Raw genomic sequence first — 14,143 nt, 5'->3', positions numbered from 1 at the left:
CCAATTTCACAAATTACAAATTTGTCTCGGAGTGCTTTACAATCTGTACACATAGACATCCCTGCCCCAAAACCTCGTATCGGATCAGGAAAAACTCCCAAATAACCCTTCAGGGGGAAAAAAGGGAAGAAACCTTCAGGAGAGCAACAGAGGAGGATCCCTCTCCAGGATGGACAGATGCAATAGATGTCATGTGTACAGAAGGACAGATTTAGAGTTAAAATACATTCAATGAATGTGACAGAGTGTATGAATAGTTCATAGTAGGCATATTCCACGATGGAGACCTCCACGATCCATCAGGCAGATGGCGGTGGGGAGGAGGAGTCTCAACAGTGGGCGGAGTCTCAACAGGACAGTGGCTTAGTCAGGAGCAGGAATTCCACGACCCAGACCTCAATGATCCATCAGGCAGATAGGATCTATGCCGTCTCATAGGGTCCGATGACCCCATGAGACGTGAAGTCAAAAGGACTCCGGGGAGAAAGCAGAGTTAGTAACGTGTGATTGAGAGATGAAAATTCATCCCTAAGGAGAGAAAAGAGGAGATAGGTACTCAGTGCATCCTAAACGTCCCCCGGCAGCTATACGCCTATAGCAGCATATCAAGGGGCTGGACCTGGTGAACCTGATTCAGCCCTAACTATAAGCTCTGTCGAAGAGGAAGGTCTTAAGTCTACTCTTAAACGAGGTGACTGTGTCTGCCTCCCGGACTTAAGGTGGAAGCTGGTTCCATAAAAGAGGAGCTTGATAACTAAAGGCTCTGGCTCCCATTCTACTTTTTAAAACTCTAGGAACTACAAGTAGTCCCTCCCGCAACTACAGTAACTGAAATGAAATATTATGTATACAGAACGATTTATTAAAAGGAGTATGCTTAAATAGAATAAAAGGAACATATAAAGACACCTCACCGATTTGAAAAAAATCTATAGCCTATTCGGTTTTTAACAACAATAATATATATGTTAACCTAATCATTTAACAACATTTCTGTAACAGTTTAGCTCCACGCCTTCCTTTTTGTAATAGTTGTTTTCATCCTGTCACACCATCTCGTCAGTCCAACTCCCCTCACCTGCCTCTGATCACCTCGTTAGTCCCTCATTCCCTTCACCTGGTCCTCACGCCCTTCTCACCTGCAGCCCATCCCCTCATTAGTCCCTCACTATTTAGCTCCCTCACTTGTCCTCTGCCAGATTGTCTTGTGTTTTCGTGCCAAGTTCTCCAGCGTTATTAGAGTTTATTCCTGACCTGCCTGTTCTGACCTCTGATTCTCTGCCCCGCCCCTTTTTGGACTTGTTTGCTTCTTCGACTGATCTCCCGGTTTTGACCCAGCCTGTTTCCAACCAAAGACAGTAATCTTTGTTATTCCTGTCTGAGTCGTGCTTTTGGGTCAACTCTCATAGCACCGTGACAATTTCTGTAAATGTAGCTTAATGTGATGAATTCCTTTGTTGAAAACCATGATAAACATATGATCGTGTGGATATCTGGTTTTTTCTAATATTTGTTGCGGATAGGATTTCATTTATAAAACTGACTGAGAAAAGCTTTCATTTCAATACCAACTCTTGCCATTTCCGGTGTTTTCCTCCCTATATTTTATTTGGCTTGACGCAGTTTAAAAAGTCACCGATCCGTTCTGTTGGCTGAAAGCTCAGAGATGTGAGGCAGAAAGCTGCGGAGAGCTTCAAACTCCGGACACTGGAGCGGGAGAGGGATTGTTTGAGCAGTCACAGCTCGAGGAAACACGCGTAACAGTTCAGCTCCACTCTGCTATTCACGAGTTAAATAACGTTCAGACCATCTGGGGCGCTATTTGTACGCACCGGATATTATATTATCTACATTTATTGTTTCACATAAATATGCTTTTATATTGGCAATATATGGCAAACAATCTGAGGTTAAGTTTGTGACTTATTAGTTATTTATGAGAAATTAACCTCAGAAAGAAGAAATAAGACTTCCATTTTAGAATGAGAGTCACACACTGTAATGCATAATCCTAAAAGAAAGAAAGAACACATGAGCTGGACAAGTCAGGTAATACTCAAGTGAACTACTTAGAGCTAAGGCCCTTTCCTTCATAATGGCAATTACTTGTCTCCGTCACCCAACACCCACACATCGACTGCACACTCTGAAGCTGCTCGCTCATCTTGTTATGGTGGTTGAGTCTGTTAGGCAGGAAGTGGGGATGGTGAGATAGATGGTTTATATATAGCCACATGAAGGTCCGAAGTTGCGGTTTAACGATTCCTTTTCCACCATTCAAGTTCTGAAGAAGCTGTGACTGACATTTTAAGAGAGGAGCACTACAGGCCACACGGGCGTCAACTCATCCACACACTTAGCTGCAACACACCATGGTAACTGATAGGGACATGTTTTTAGGTACACACACACACACACTTTCATTACACACTCAGGATGCTTTTGAATGCACCATGTGACCAGTTGTTGGTTAACAGTGTAACGTGTTGGAGCCGCTGTCAGCTGCATTATTGTCTGAAGCTTCTTGCTGTAATGACGTGTAAGACATAATTTACAATATAAATATTATTTTAATATCATTTGCTTCACAAATATTAAGTTAAGATTGTTTTCTAAACTTCATGTGAGCTCATTTAAAATAGAAGTTCTCCCTACAAAAGGGAACATTTGACACTATGCAGTAAATTAATTAATATGTCCTGCCAACATTAACCTAAAAACATTTAAGAAACAGTTTATCTATAATAAAAGTGTGGCAACATAAAGGTACTTGAGGATTCCCATTGTCTGATGATTGATACTTCTACTCCTCTACAACTCATGGAAAAAATATTTGACTTTTTACTGCACCACATTTATCTGACAGTTAAAGTCACTTTGCAGATTAAGAGTTTACATAGAACATCTGTGATGACTTTATACATGATAATGCACTGGATGACGTAAACTATATTCCAACATAAACAAACTCGCTTTGACCTACCACAACATCTTAATTATGCCTGCATGTACAATGCAAACAGTGTTGTAATATTATGACACGCAATGATTCTGCTGCATAATAAGTTATTTTGCTTTTCAGCCCATTTGGTTAATTAAGCTTCTCTTCTTTTACATAATTTTTTTAATAGAGGAATACGTATTTATAATTTTACTTCATTTTAGAATCTGGAAGTTTAATATTGCAAAGAGGATGGAAAACAAAAGAATTGATGACATAAGGTCAATAATAATTGTTAACACTGCCAGGAATATTAAAATCATATTATCAACACAAAAGTCACGTTTTTACTATCAATTGCACATACAGCATTGCTGTATTTTAAACTTCATAATGACAAATTATAAAAAATAACTGAATGGAAAACACACATACTACACTTACAATTTGTGGCAAACAATAGACTCCTTCAGTTTGACCAGAAGATGGCGCTAACAGACTTTCTTCAGCTTTCTCTCTGTCTATGAGTCAGATCACTGATCTGACTCATAGACAGTCAGTAAATGACAACTTATAAAGTGAATAATGAGTTAAAATGACTAACCGTTATTCATAGGCTAACATACTGCCAGCATGCAGGTTTCTATACTGGTCACGTGACAGTTGATCCAGCATCATTGATTTAAAACTGAACTGTAAAAGCTCTCAACTGTACAGGGACTATGACATGCTTAAGAGTCATTGTATGAATAGAGTATAGGGTTCATAATCAGCCTATTGTACTGTCTGTCTACATGAGTCAGTGTGATAATGATAAAGCACTACAACATCTAAAATAAAATACAGTTTACGAGAATTTAACTCTTCATTATATTGGAAATATGTCAAATATTGTCTGTTAATGAAAAACATCCACATTCATATGTGCTACTGTTTACTGTGAGAGACAATTGGTAGGAATGCCTGTCAATGATTGAGACTAAAAGACAACAGAGACAGTCACACGAAGACCGGAAGTACTCGTATTTTGGCTTCAAAATAATAGGGTTAGAAATTAAAATGAAACTAAAAAAATATGTGTTATTAGTAGTAATTATTTTGATTAATTTATCGACCCAATCTATATAGCTGAATTATTATTGAGGCTTCAGGACATGTTAGTATTTTTCGGACAGGACACTTTGACTTAAGCTGTGCGGCTACATCTTGGTTACGAACCCACCCTTACTACGATCCATTACTTTTGATTTACACACAGGCAAGTGCAATATGTGTTTACATCTACAATGCAGTCATCCACAATAGGTTGTACTAATAAAAACATATACATATAACGTCATGGGTCGTAGTATGCAGTCTTTTATTTTGAAAGATCGCACAGGAAGCTCTGGTCTAGTGACGCTCCGTGACAGGAGTCGCCGGTGTGCCTCACTTCATCAGCGGAGCAGAGGAGCGCAGCATTACGCAGAGCATGTGGTTGGAACTACATCAGACTGCGGAGCTAAAGTTTTGGGATCTGACTTTGTTTTTCTGTGCGAACTAAAACATTGAGAACATTTAGAGCTGCTCTTCGACACTCCACCTGTTTGGAGCTAAATGACAAGTGGGCAGCAGAGCTGAGCAGTGATACTCGGGGCACCATGGAGAGCAATAAGGGATTACTTCGCTGTAAGATTGTGGTGGTCGGCGATACGCAGTGTGGCAAGACGGCTCTCCTTCAGGTGTTTGCCAAAGACTCGTACCCGGAGGTAAGAGAGAGTTTTTCATTAAGATAAACACACGAGTAAAGTCTCTGAACCCACACGGCACGACACGGTCTCCATCCAGCCGGATATTTACAGAGACACGTCAAAACCTGCTGATATGATCTCTGATATCAGATCATATCATGTGGGAACGGACTGATGATGAACATGTTATTCACATTTACGCATTCTAATGTGGTTTTTATTCCTTTCTTATTGATGCCATTTAAATTGGATGCTGCCATGTGCATGGGACATTTCTTATCTATAATATAATTCCTCTAGAATATAATTTATCTTGATCTTTGTGGTCAAAACAGATTAAATATTTACATGTTCAGGCTTCAGACTCGTGCCCATGTTGCCACATATCTCTGCGCTGTGCGCTTTGCGCATCGTGCGCGTCAGTCCGTGCAGGAGCAGTCCGGTAAACACTGAACCATCACTGGTTTGACCACAGCACAACCAGTGAGCTGACCTGCCTCTCACCAACACACCGGATCAACACCTGTCTTTAGATTAACATGCGAATAATTACATGTACACAGGCACGTGCACAGACATTTTGGGGGGCAGGTGCTCAAACCCCAAAAAAGGGCACCCATCGGCAAAATGATTTTTATATTGATCGCTGTAACTTGAAGTTCGCAAGTAATTAAAACACATTGTATTGTGAGAAGACATGAGAGCTAAACAAAATGAAATGTTTTCTATTAACAATTACAATTAGTTTTTATTTACAAAATGATAGGAGCGAAAAATGCCATATAATAAACAACTTACTGACCTCGACCGCTCGGTCATGCCGGGAAATATCAAACCTCTGTAAAAAAGTTATAAAGCCTCAGTCTGATATTTCCCGACGTGACCTCACTCTGGGTTAGTTATTACAAGTGTTGTTTTTTCTTGCGTTTACTCTTTTCACCCTCTGCAATGCTCATACAAGATTGATCTTTGTAAAACTGGAACAGACAAAACAAAGAGAAACATACCACATGAAACAATATGGTACAAGCATGTCGGGGCGAAATTCTCACAAGAACTCAAATAAATGCCCCGTCGGATATCAAAACACATTTGGGGGGACTTGATGACAGAGTCATTTTTATTCTTAAATGCTGATGAATGAATAAAATAAGGGGCTCCAGCAGAAAGGGCACTTTTCTCATCCAGGGCAAAAGGGGAGGAGCTTGAGCACCACTAGGGGTCCATCTGTGCACGTGCCTGCATGTACAATTACAATGTTTTCACGGGGGACTAAACACTCAAACTGTCTAATGATATGAAGACATGACATATTTAAGCTCTCAATAAGTAACACAAAGGTATTCGACACTTAAATACCGTGTTGCTTTTTTAAAGGTAAAAAATAACCTTAAATATTTCGCAGATAAGTGTTAAATGAGCTGTGGACATGTTGGACAATATCAAGAGAGTTTTGAATGAATAAACATAACATCTGTTGTGGTTTGGTCTATTAATGACCATACAATGACTACGGCTGACAGCAATTTAATTATATGTCCAATGGGACATAGAATTAAATGGCATATATAATATTGAAAGTAAGAAAATTCCAGTAACACAAAGTAGAAGACAGACAAAATACTGTTTTCAACAGAAACTCTGTAACTGTTGAGGATAATGAATTCAAAGCTTAGAAATAGCCTCATTGACTCGACACGTGCTTTCAGAACTAAATTGAATTCCACAATGTACACAACACCCCTGTGAGCTTTCATCTCATCTGAGCCGCATGTGTCTCTTTTCAGAATTATGTTCCCACCGTGTTTGAGAATTACACAGCCAGCTTCGAGATCGACAAACAGAGGATCGAGCTCAACATGTGGGACACTTCAGGTAAGACGCACTTCAGTTTGGTTTCATTCCTTTGTGCGGAGCGATTAAGATGCCGATGTGATGACGAGGTGTGCCGTGAAGAAGTTGCTCCAGGTTCCTGAGCGGCTGACTCGTTGGTGCATTCAACGACATCCAGAAACACGGTGACCACGAAGAGTGTGTCAGGAGACTCCGGTGGGAGTGCTGAGTGACACTGTGTTGTGTTCATCATTAGCAGACTCGGTGTTTCAATAACCTCAGTGCTGTCATCACATCTAGAATGAGTGTGAAGAGAGATTCATCAGCTCTGGGAGAAGATAAACAACTTGCCATTCAACATACGCCCGCTGCATGTCGCGGTCACAGCGTTACCATTTCTTATAAACACACACAATTACTTTATCGCAGTTGCAGTTTGACATCGTGGCCGTAGTTTGACATCGTGGCCGCTTTTCCAAAGGGGATTTTGTTATTTTGAGTAAAATGTTGATATCAGAGATGTCGGTCCACTCGAAGACAATAGTAACTAGAACGGGCACTCGGTAGAGCGCATACCTTCGCATATCACAAGAGTGGGGATTGAATTATGAACATTTTGGCATTAGTTGCATGCCAATTGGATATAAATTGACCGCGCTATGGTAAAAAGAAGATTTTGACCTTTTCATGACCTTGACCTTTGACCCGATCGATACCAAAATCTAATCAAATGCTCCCCGGATAGTAACCAATCATCCCACCAAATTCCATGCGATTCGGTTTAATACTTTTTGACTTATGCGAATAACACGCACGCACGCACTCATACAAATACACGGCGATCAAAACATTACCTTCCGCATTTTTAATGCGAAGGTAATAATAATGCGTGACATTTTTATAGCGCTTTTCAAAGTACTCAAAGAGTTTTACATCACAAATTAAAACATCCTATAGAAGCTATACAATACAAAAAACTAAATTACAATAACAACAATATACAATAAGAACGTACAGCACACAATCACACATTAAAAGCACTTCTGAGCAGGTGGGTTTTGATTTGGGATTTAATAGTTCAAAACCACGAAGTTAACTATTAATATGTGAGGAGGACTGATGCTCAATGTGGATTTTTAAACCACAGCTAAAAGTTATTTAAAATGTTTGAGACTGGACAGATCAGATTATTCCAGATGTAAACTAATTTCCTCTCTTAGTCAGCTTTCGGGCCCTCTCACATTTAATTTCCACTTCATAACGATACCTGAAAACTTGTTCCACAGAGAGCTGCATTCATTTCGCAGCGTTCCATTAACCTCCGCCCTGCAGACGCACAGCAACACGCTGGAGATTAAGAGCTCCAGCTGCTGCGGCCGCTGCTGCCTGTTGGTTTGCAGTGGGCGAGGCCACTTTGAACAACACCCTTAAATTGCTGCTTGTTTCTCTCTCTCACACACACACACACACACACACACACACTGAACACCAAAGGAATGCTTCAACAGCAATTTGCTCCACCATACAAAACTATTTTAATTCATCTTTTCGTGTGAGTCATGTGCTATTTACTTTATTATGTCATTATAATAGCATCCTCTTGCTGAACATAGTGGACATAGCTCTCCCAGGTGTGACTACCTGTACCTGTCTGTCATGGAAGCTTCTTAAGCCTTCTGCATTCATACATTTAACAAACGTCTTTTTTCTACATTAGCGTATGAAAGAAAAATGTCAAATGTGTTTAATAAGAACTACTTCGTAAAGGTTTTATAGGAGGATACACACCAGCTTAATTGATTTTTCACAACCTGGCAGCCCAAATACTACATTTATTAAATTCTTTTTTATTGATTTATCAGTGATAAATCAAAATTAATAAAAGAATATGCTAAATTGTGCTGAAATTTGTGGAGATAAGGACAAAAGAATGACCTTATCGTCATCATTTTGGAAAATATGCTTGCTTCCGTTTTTTTGCCCAGAGTGAGATGAGAAAATCAATTCCACTCTCACTCGTGTGAAATAAATCTGAAGTGACAGACAGCAGCTGGTTAATTTAACATAAAGACTGGAAACAGGGGGCCAACAGCTAGCCTGTTTATTACCAGTGTGTGGCCGGGATTGTGTGTGTGTGTGTGTGTCTCATCATACAGCCTTCATACATCTGTCTGTGGTCATGTTTAGTCACAACAACAGCAGCGCAACCCTGCGACATGCAGTCACATCATGTTACAGGTGTGATCGAGGGCCCCGGTTTGATCCCATCGAATGACGGTCACATATATATTTCATTCATTGGATCTGTGCCAAAAAAAGACCTTTGATTGATCGGGGTTATGGCAGGTGATTCGTGTCTGACTTCTGGCTTCCTCCAGCTCCGAGAGAAGAAGTGTGCGTTGCTATTCTGGTCCTGTCTCAGCGGGCAGGTGCATTGACCCCGACATTAGCGTTACCTCAGTTCCCCCTGGTACCTGCCACGTCTGACTAATAACTGGAGAGGTGGATTACAGTCACTTGGCGAGCCGATGGCTTTGTGCGCGCGCCGCCGCATCAGTCGCTGCAACACCCTTGAGTTTTGAACTTTTTGTTCTTACTTACATTTGCTATTTCTTATGCAATCACAGTTTTGTTTGAGTATACACTCACCTGCTGGTGTGTGTGTGTGTGCGTGTATTCACCGGCATGCGCAGGCACGCGTAAGAGACACACTCAAAGAAATGACTCATTGGATGAACTCAATACAATTTTTGGCAGGTTTTCCATCCAATAATTAGATGCAACTCCAACTCAAATTTGCACATCAGTGCAATAAAATGTAATTAAGTTAGTCCAACTCATTTGTATCAAATACATCTAAAATAAAATAACGATATTCATTAAATTAAATAAATTTGTGTTTGTCCAACTCAAAATATAAACTAACTAGAATGGGCACTCGGTAGAGTGCATACCTTCGCATATCACAAGATTGGGCATTGAATTATGAACATTTTGGCATTAGTTGCATGCCAATTGGACAAAAATGTATCGTGCTATGGTAAAAAAAAGAGTTTGACCTTTCCATGACCTTGACCTTTGACCCGATTGATCCCAAAATCTAATCAAATGGTCCCCGGATAATAACCAATCATCCCACCAAATTTCATGCGATTCAAGAAAATGTTGACCTGTTCATGACCTTTGACCTTGACCTTTGACCCGATCGATCCCAAAATCTAATCAACTGGTCCCCGGATAATAAACAATCATCCCACCAAATTTCATGCGATTCGGTTCAATACTTTTTGAGTTCTGCGAAAGATTTTGACCTGTTCATGACCTTTGACCTTTGACCCGATCGATCCCAAAATCTAATCAACTGGTCCCCGGATAATAAACAATCATCCCACTAAATTTCATGCGATTCGGTTCAATACTTTTTGAGTTCTGCGAAAGATTTTGACCTGTTCATGACCTTTGACCATTGACCTTTGACCCGATCAATCCCAAAATCTAATCAACTGGTCCCCGGATAATAAACAATCATCCCACCAAATTTCATGCGATTCGGTTCAATACTTTTTGAGTTTTGCGAATAACACGCATACAAATAAATAAATAAATAAATACACGGCGATCAAAACATAACCTTCCGGCATTTTCAATGCGAAGCTAACTAACTAACAAAATATGCAAAATCCACACTGAAGAAAAACCCAGACTGGGAATTGAACCCACGGCCCTCTGGCTTTGAGGCGACAGTGCTAGCCACTACACCACCATACAGCCCTGAAAATGTCTTCACCTCATGTAAACAACTGATTTTCAGAAGGCGCATGCGCAAAGGGTAGTCCTCAATGAAACACATTTATTTTGAGTTGATATGCACACCATGTAACCTAAATAAATCTAATAAATGAAAGTATTCATACATTTTGTGTTACACCCATTAAATATAAATATCTATTTTTGTAATTGATTTATTTAAATGTATCAAACAATATTTAAATGCGTCACCTCTAAGAAGGGCTTGAATCGTTTTTGTGAGTAACCTAAATAAATCTAATAAATGAAAGTATTCCTACATTTTGTGTTACACCCATTCAATATAAATATCTTCGTTTTGTAATTGATTTATTTAAATGTATCAAACAATATTTAAATGTGTCACCTCTAAGAAGGGCTTGAATAGTTTTTTTGAGTGTGTGAGGATATCAGGTTAGAGAAGGACGGATGAGGAGAGGAGTGTTGTGAGAGTGAGAGAGGCGAGGTGCCAGAACGAGCCTCCGAGCTGCTCGCCCATTGTGCAGAAACAAACATTGGATTTAATGAATCAGGCGCTCGCTGTGTGACCGAACACTTGCCCCCTGTCTCCTTCATGCTTAATGTCGCTCCGCCGCCCACTGCTTCCTCGCCCTCGTCCTCTTTCCTCTACATCCTCACATGCTTGCTTCCTGACTCCTCGCCTCGTAGGTTAAACTCTTTCTGTCTTCCTGACAAACTACTTTCCTCCCTCGGTCTACTCTGTGCATATTATCTGTTACTCTTCATCGTTCTCTCACTCTTTTTTTTGCCATCTTCATCTCTTTCATTGTTTGTATTTCATGCGGGGGTCAAGATCCAGAGTCAGAACAATTATTAGTCAAACTCAACTTTCTCCCACTTTGTATGCATTGTGTATATATTGGTTTGCAGATAGAAATGAAGTAGTGATGTTTTTTTTAAATTATGAAACTGAACTTAATTTAGGGATATCATAATTTAACAGAACAATATAAACTGAAACAATAACTGTTTTAACTCGATTTAAACTCCCTCTCACGAGACAATATGCCTGTATGAGGTAATCATGCAGGTGTCATCTAACTAAGGCATAATATTTCAGTTCATATTGTGATTTAGCGTTGCATACAGTGTCAACAAATCTCATTTGCACAGAATAAAATGACTAAAATTGCCACATGGTAAATCTGGAAGCTTTCGGCCCCCTGAGGGCCTCGGGGCCCCCGGAGCAGTTGCCAGGCCTGAAATGACACTCTGCCCAGGCCTGGAAATCTGACCGATTTGCACTTTTGTTTCACTCAATTCTTCAGTCTGACATAGTGTTCATGTTAGCCAATTATATTTAGAAGATTGCCCAAACCAATCAGTAGCAATGGTGCCCATTTATTCCAATGGAAATGACTCACCTTCCATAGAAGCCCAAAAGGTTTTCTCCCTTTGCTTCTGCACATGTTTCCTCCCCGGCCCAGGCTAGTTCTTCCAAAATATATCAATGACACACGAACCCTCTTTACCTTTTTTTGTATTGGCATATGAGTTTCTTCTTTGTACTGTTGTACATTTTTGAAAGTCTGTCGGGAAACATTAAAAAAATTCAACAAAACAAATATAATTTTTGCTCACAACAGATACAAAACCCCCAAAAAACGACTTAAGAAAGATGTCAAATTCTTCTGCGCGAGAAGCTTCTGCACTATCTGTATGAGCACTGCGTCTCGGGCACTCATCAAAACAAATTAGTCCCAGTTTACACGCCATGTTGATAGCGATGACACAGCAGTTGTGATGGTCGCCAAATGAAAATAAATAAAAAGTCTGTACTTAAAATCTGATCCCAGCCGACCTCATGTACCGTAGAATACAGTTTTCATTGATTCTCCTTTCTCTGCACTTTTCTCTCTCTTTCTTTCATTTCATTCTTTATAGCTCTGGCTGCCAACCCCTCACCAGTCTCTTCTTCCCTCTGTTTCCCTCTGGCCAAGGTCAGGAGTCCCACTCTCCTCTCAGCGCTCTCGCACTTAATTAGCTTAGCTTGCAATTTCGTTGTCTCTCTCTCTCTCTCTGTCTTTATATCTCTCCTCCACTTCTCACGAAACCTTTTTTTCCTCATTTCCTCTGAAAATCCCGTGCTGCCTCCGCCCCTACGCCGGGTGAGTCCTGTCAGTTCACATACGACACATGACTCCCTCTAATCTGTCTTTATGGGATGTGACAACAAAAAAACAGACATGGCGCTCACAGTAATTCTGCACGCATACGGTCAATTATTACCAATTTGCCAATGTGTCTCTAAAAAAGGTCATACATTAGATTAATAAACAGAGTGCACGGGTGACCTTTGCGTTCTTAATTAATTCCAAGAGGTTAATTGAATTGAATACGTCCTAAAATCACATTTCTAGAATCCAAGGCAATATAATGTTGTGTAATAATGTTAAACTTGGCATTAAAACAGACCTGTACTGGTTGGCCTTACCATGCATGACTTGTCAAGCATAAAAGAAGGGAGGTGGTAAAACAAGTTTTTTGGGCAAAGCACATTCCACAATAATTGTTGTTGTTGTTGTGGGGAAAGAGAGCAGGAGTAGGAAGCCATACAATACAGTTGCCATATAAAATAAAAGGTTTTTTTTGTGATACATTTTTTAAAATTATCTTTACATCCTGACAGCAATCAATATATTATTTAATATAAATGCCCGAACAAGAACAAATCTGGTAACTCAGGCTGTCGCAGCGCTATTTTCATTCAACCTGAATTAAAAGATGGGACAGCCTTCCTGTCTGTTTACCTGCATAAACAGCTGGGACTACGAATAAAAGCCATGTTCGTTTACGTTCATTATGAAATGTTTATGTTTACAACGATAATCGGGGCGAGGAGTTCTGAAGGCAGGCCTGAAGACACCGGCTGTCAGGGTCACAGCGCGCTACTCTCATCGGAAAAGAGTTGGCAACACTGAGGTTGGATCGTTTTCAACATCCATGCATTCTTACTATAATTTTCAAGATTACCAACGCGAGCTTTACGGTGTTCATACACTACCGTTCAAAAGTTCGGGGTCACTTAGAAATGTCTTTATTTTTCAAAGAAAAGCACTGTTTTTTCAATAAAGATAACATTAATCAAAAATACACACTATACATTGTTAATGTGGTAAATGACTATTCTAGGTGGAAACGTCTGGTTTCTAATGAAATATCTCCAGAGGTGTATAGAGGCCCATTTCCATCAACGATCACTCCAGTGTTCTGATGGTACATTGTGTTTGCTAATCGCCTTAGAAGACTAATGTCTGATTAGAAGACCCTTGTGCAATTATGTTAGCACAGCTGAAAACAGTTATGCTGGTGATATAAGCTATACAACTGGCCTTCCTTTGAGCTTGAAGTTTGAAGAACAAAATTAATACTTCAAATATTAATCATTATTTCTAACCTTGTCAATGTCTTGACTATATTTTCTATTCAATTTTCAATAGTGTATGTTAGAGTTGTATTTGTAGCTTGTTTTTGTTACCCCAAAAATCAGTTCAGCAGGTTAAGGGGATTTTTAATTAAGCTGGTTTTAGCAACATTATCTTAATCATAATCTCAGTTACGCTGAATGATATTTATGATGCTGTAACACACGCAACAGGGTTTTGAAGTAAGGGCTTGAAGGTCTGTTCTCTCAGCTGGATTCATAAAGAACGAGCACATTTTACTGTCGCTGCAAATAAATTCAAGTCTCCACATCTTTTTTTCCCCCCTCTGTGGCTGGCTAACGACAAAAAGCAGCTGACAAAAACAAAAAAGCCTCCAAAACATACAGGTTTTCACACCTGAAAGTGTGAAAGTGTGAGGTAACAGTGGATAACGCAACCGGCTGAAC

The 14,143-nt window shown here is 39.8% G+C and overlaps 1 protein-coding gene across 1 annotated transcript in view; it reads left to right on the top strand.

Annotated features, from left to right (window-relative positions):
- The first annotated feature begins 4,423 nt into the window (after nucleotides 1-4,423).
- The window catches only part of LOC130204041 (rho-related GTP-binding protein RhoN-like), a 32,918-nt gene continuing 23,198 nt past the window's right edge, over nucleotides 4,424-14,143 (top strand). Inside the window, exons 1-2 of the mRNA XM_056430529.1 lie at nucleotides 4,424-4,689; nucleotides 6,459-6,546. Of these exons, the coding sequence (XP_056286504.1) occupies nucleotides 4,582-4,689; nucleotides 6,459-6,546 (196 nt within the window). The 5' untranslated portion in view covers nucleotides 4,424-4,581. The remainder of the gene's footprint in view (nucleotides 4,690-6,458; nucleotides 6,547-14,143) is intronic.

Source organism: Pseudoliparis swirei, chromosome 13 (assembly GCF_029220125.1).
Source record: "Pseudoliparis swirei isolate HS2019 ecotype Mariana Trench chromosome 13, NWPU_hadal_v1, whole genome shotgun sequence".
Taxonomy (NCBI): domain Eukaryota; kingdom Metazoa; phylum Chordata; class Actinopteri; order Perciformes; family Liparidae; genus Pseudoliparis; species Pseudoliparis swirei.
Note: the sequence above shows the minus strand (reverse complement) of the source record. Positions and strands in the feature narration are given on the sequence as shown.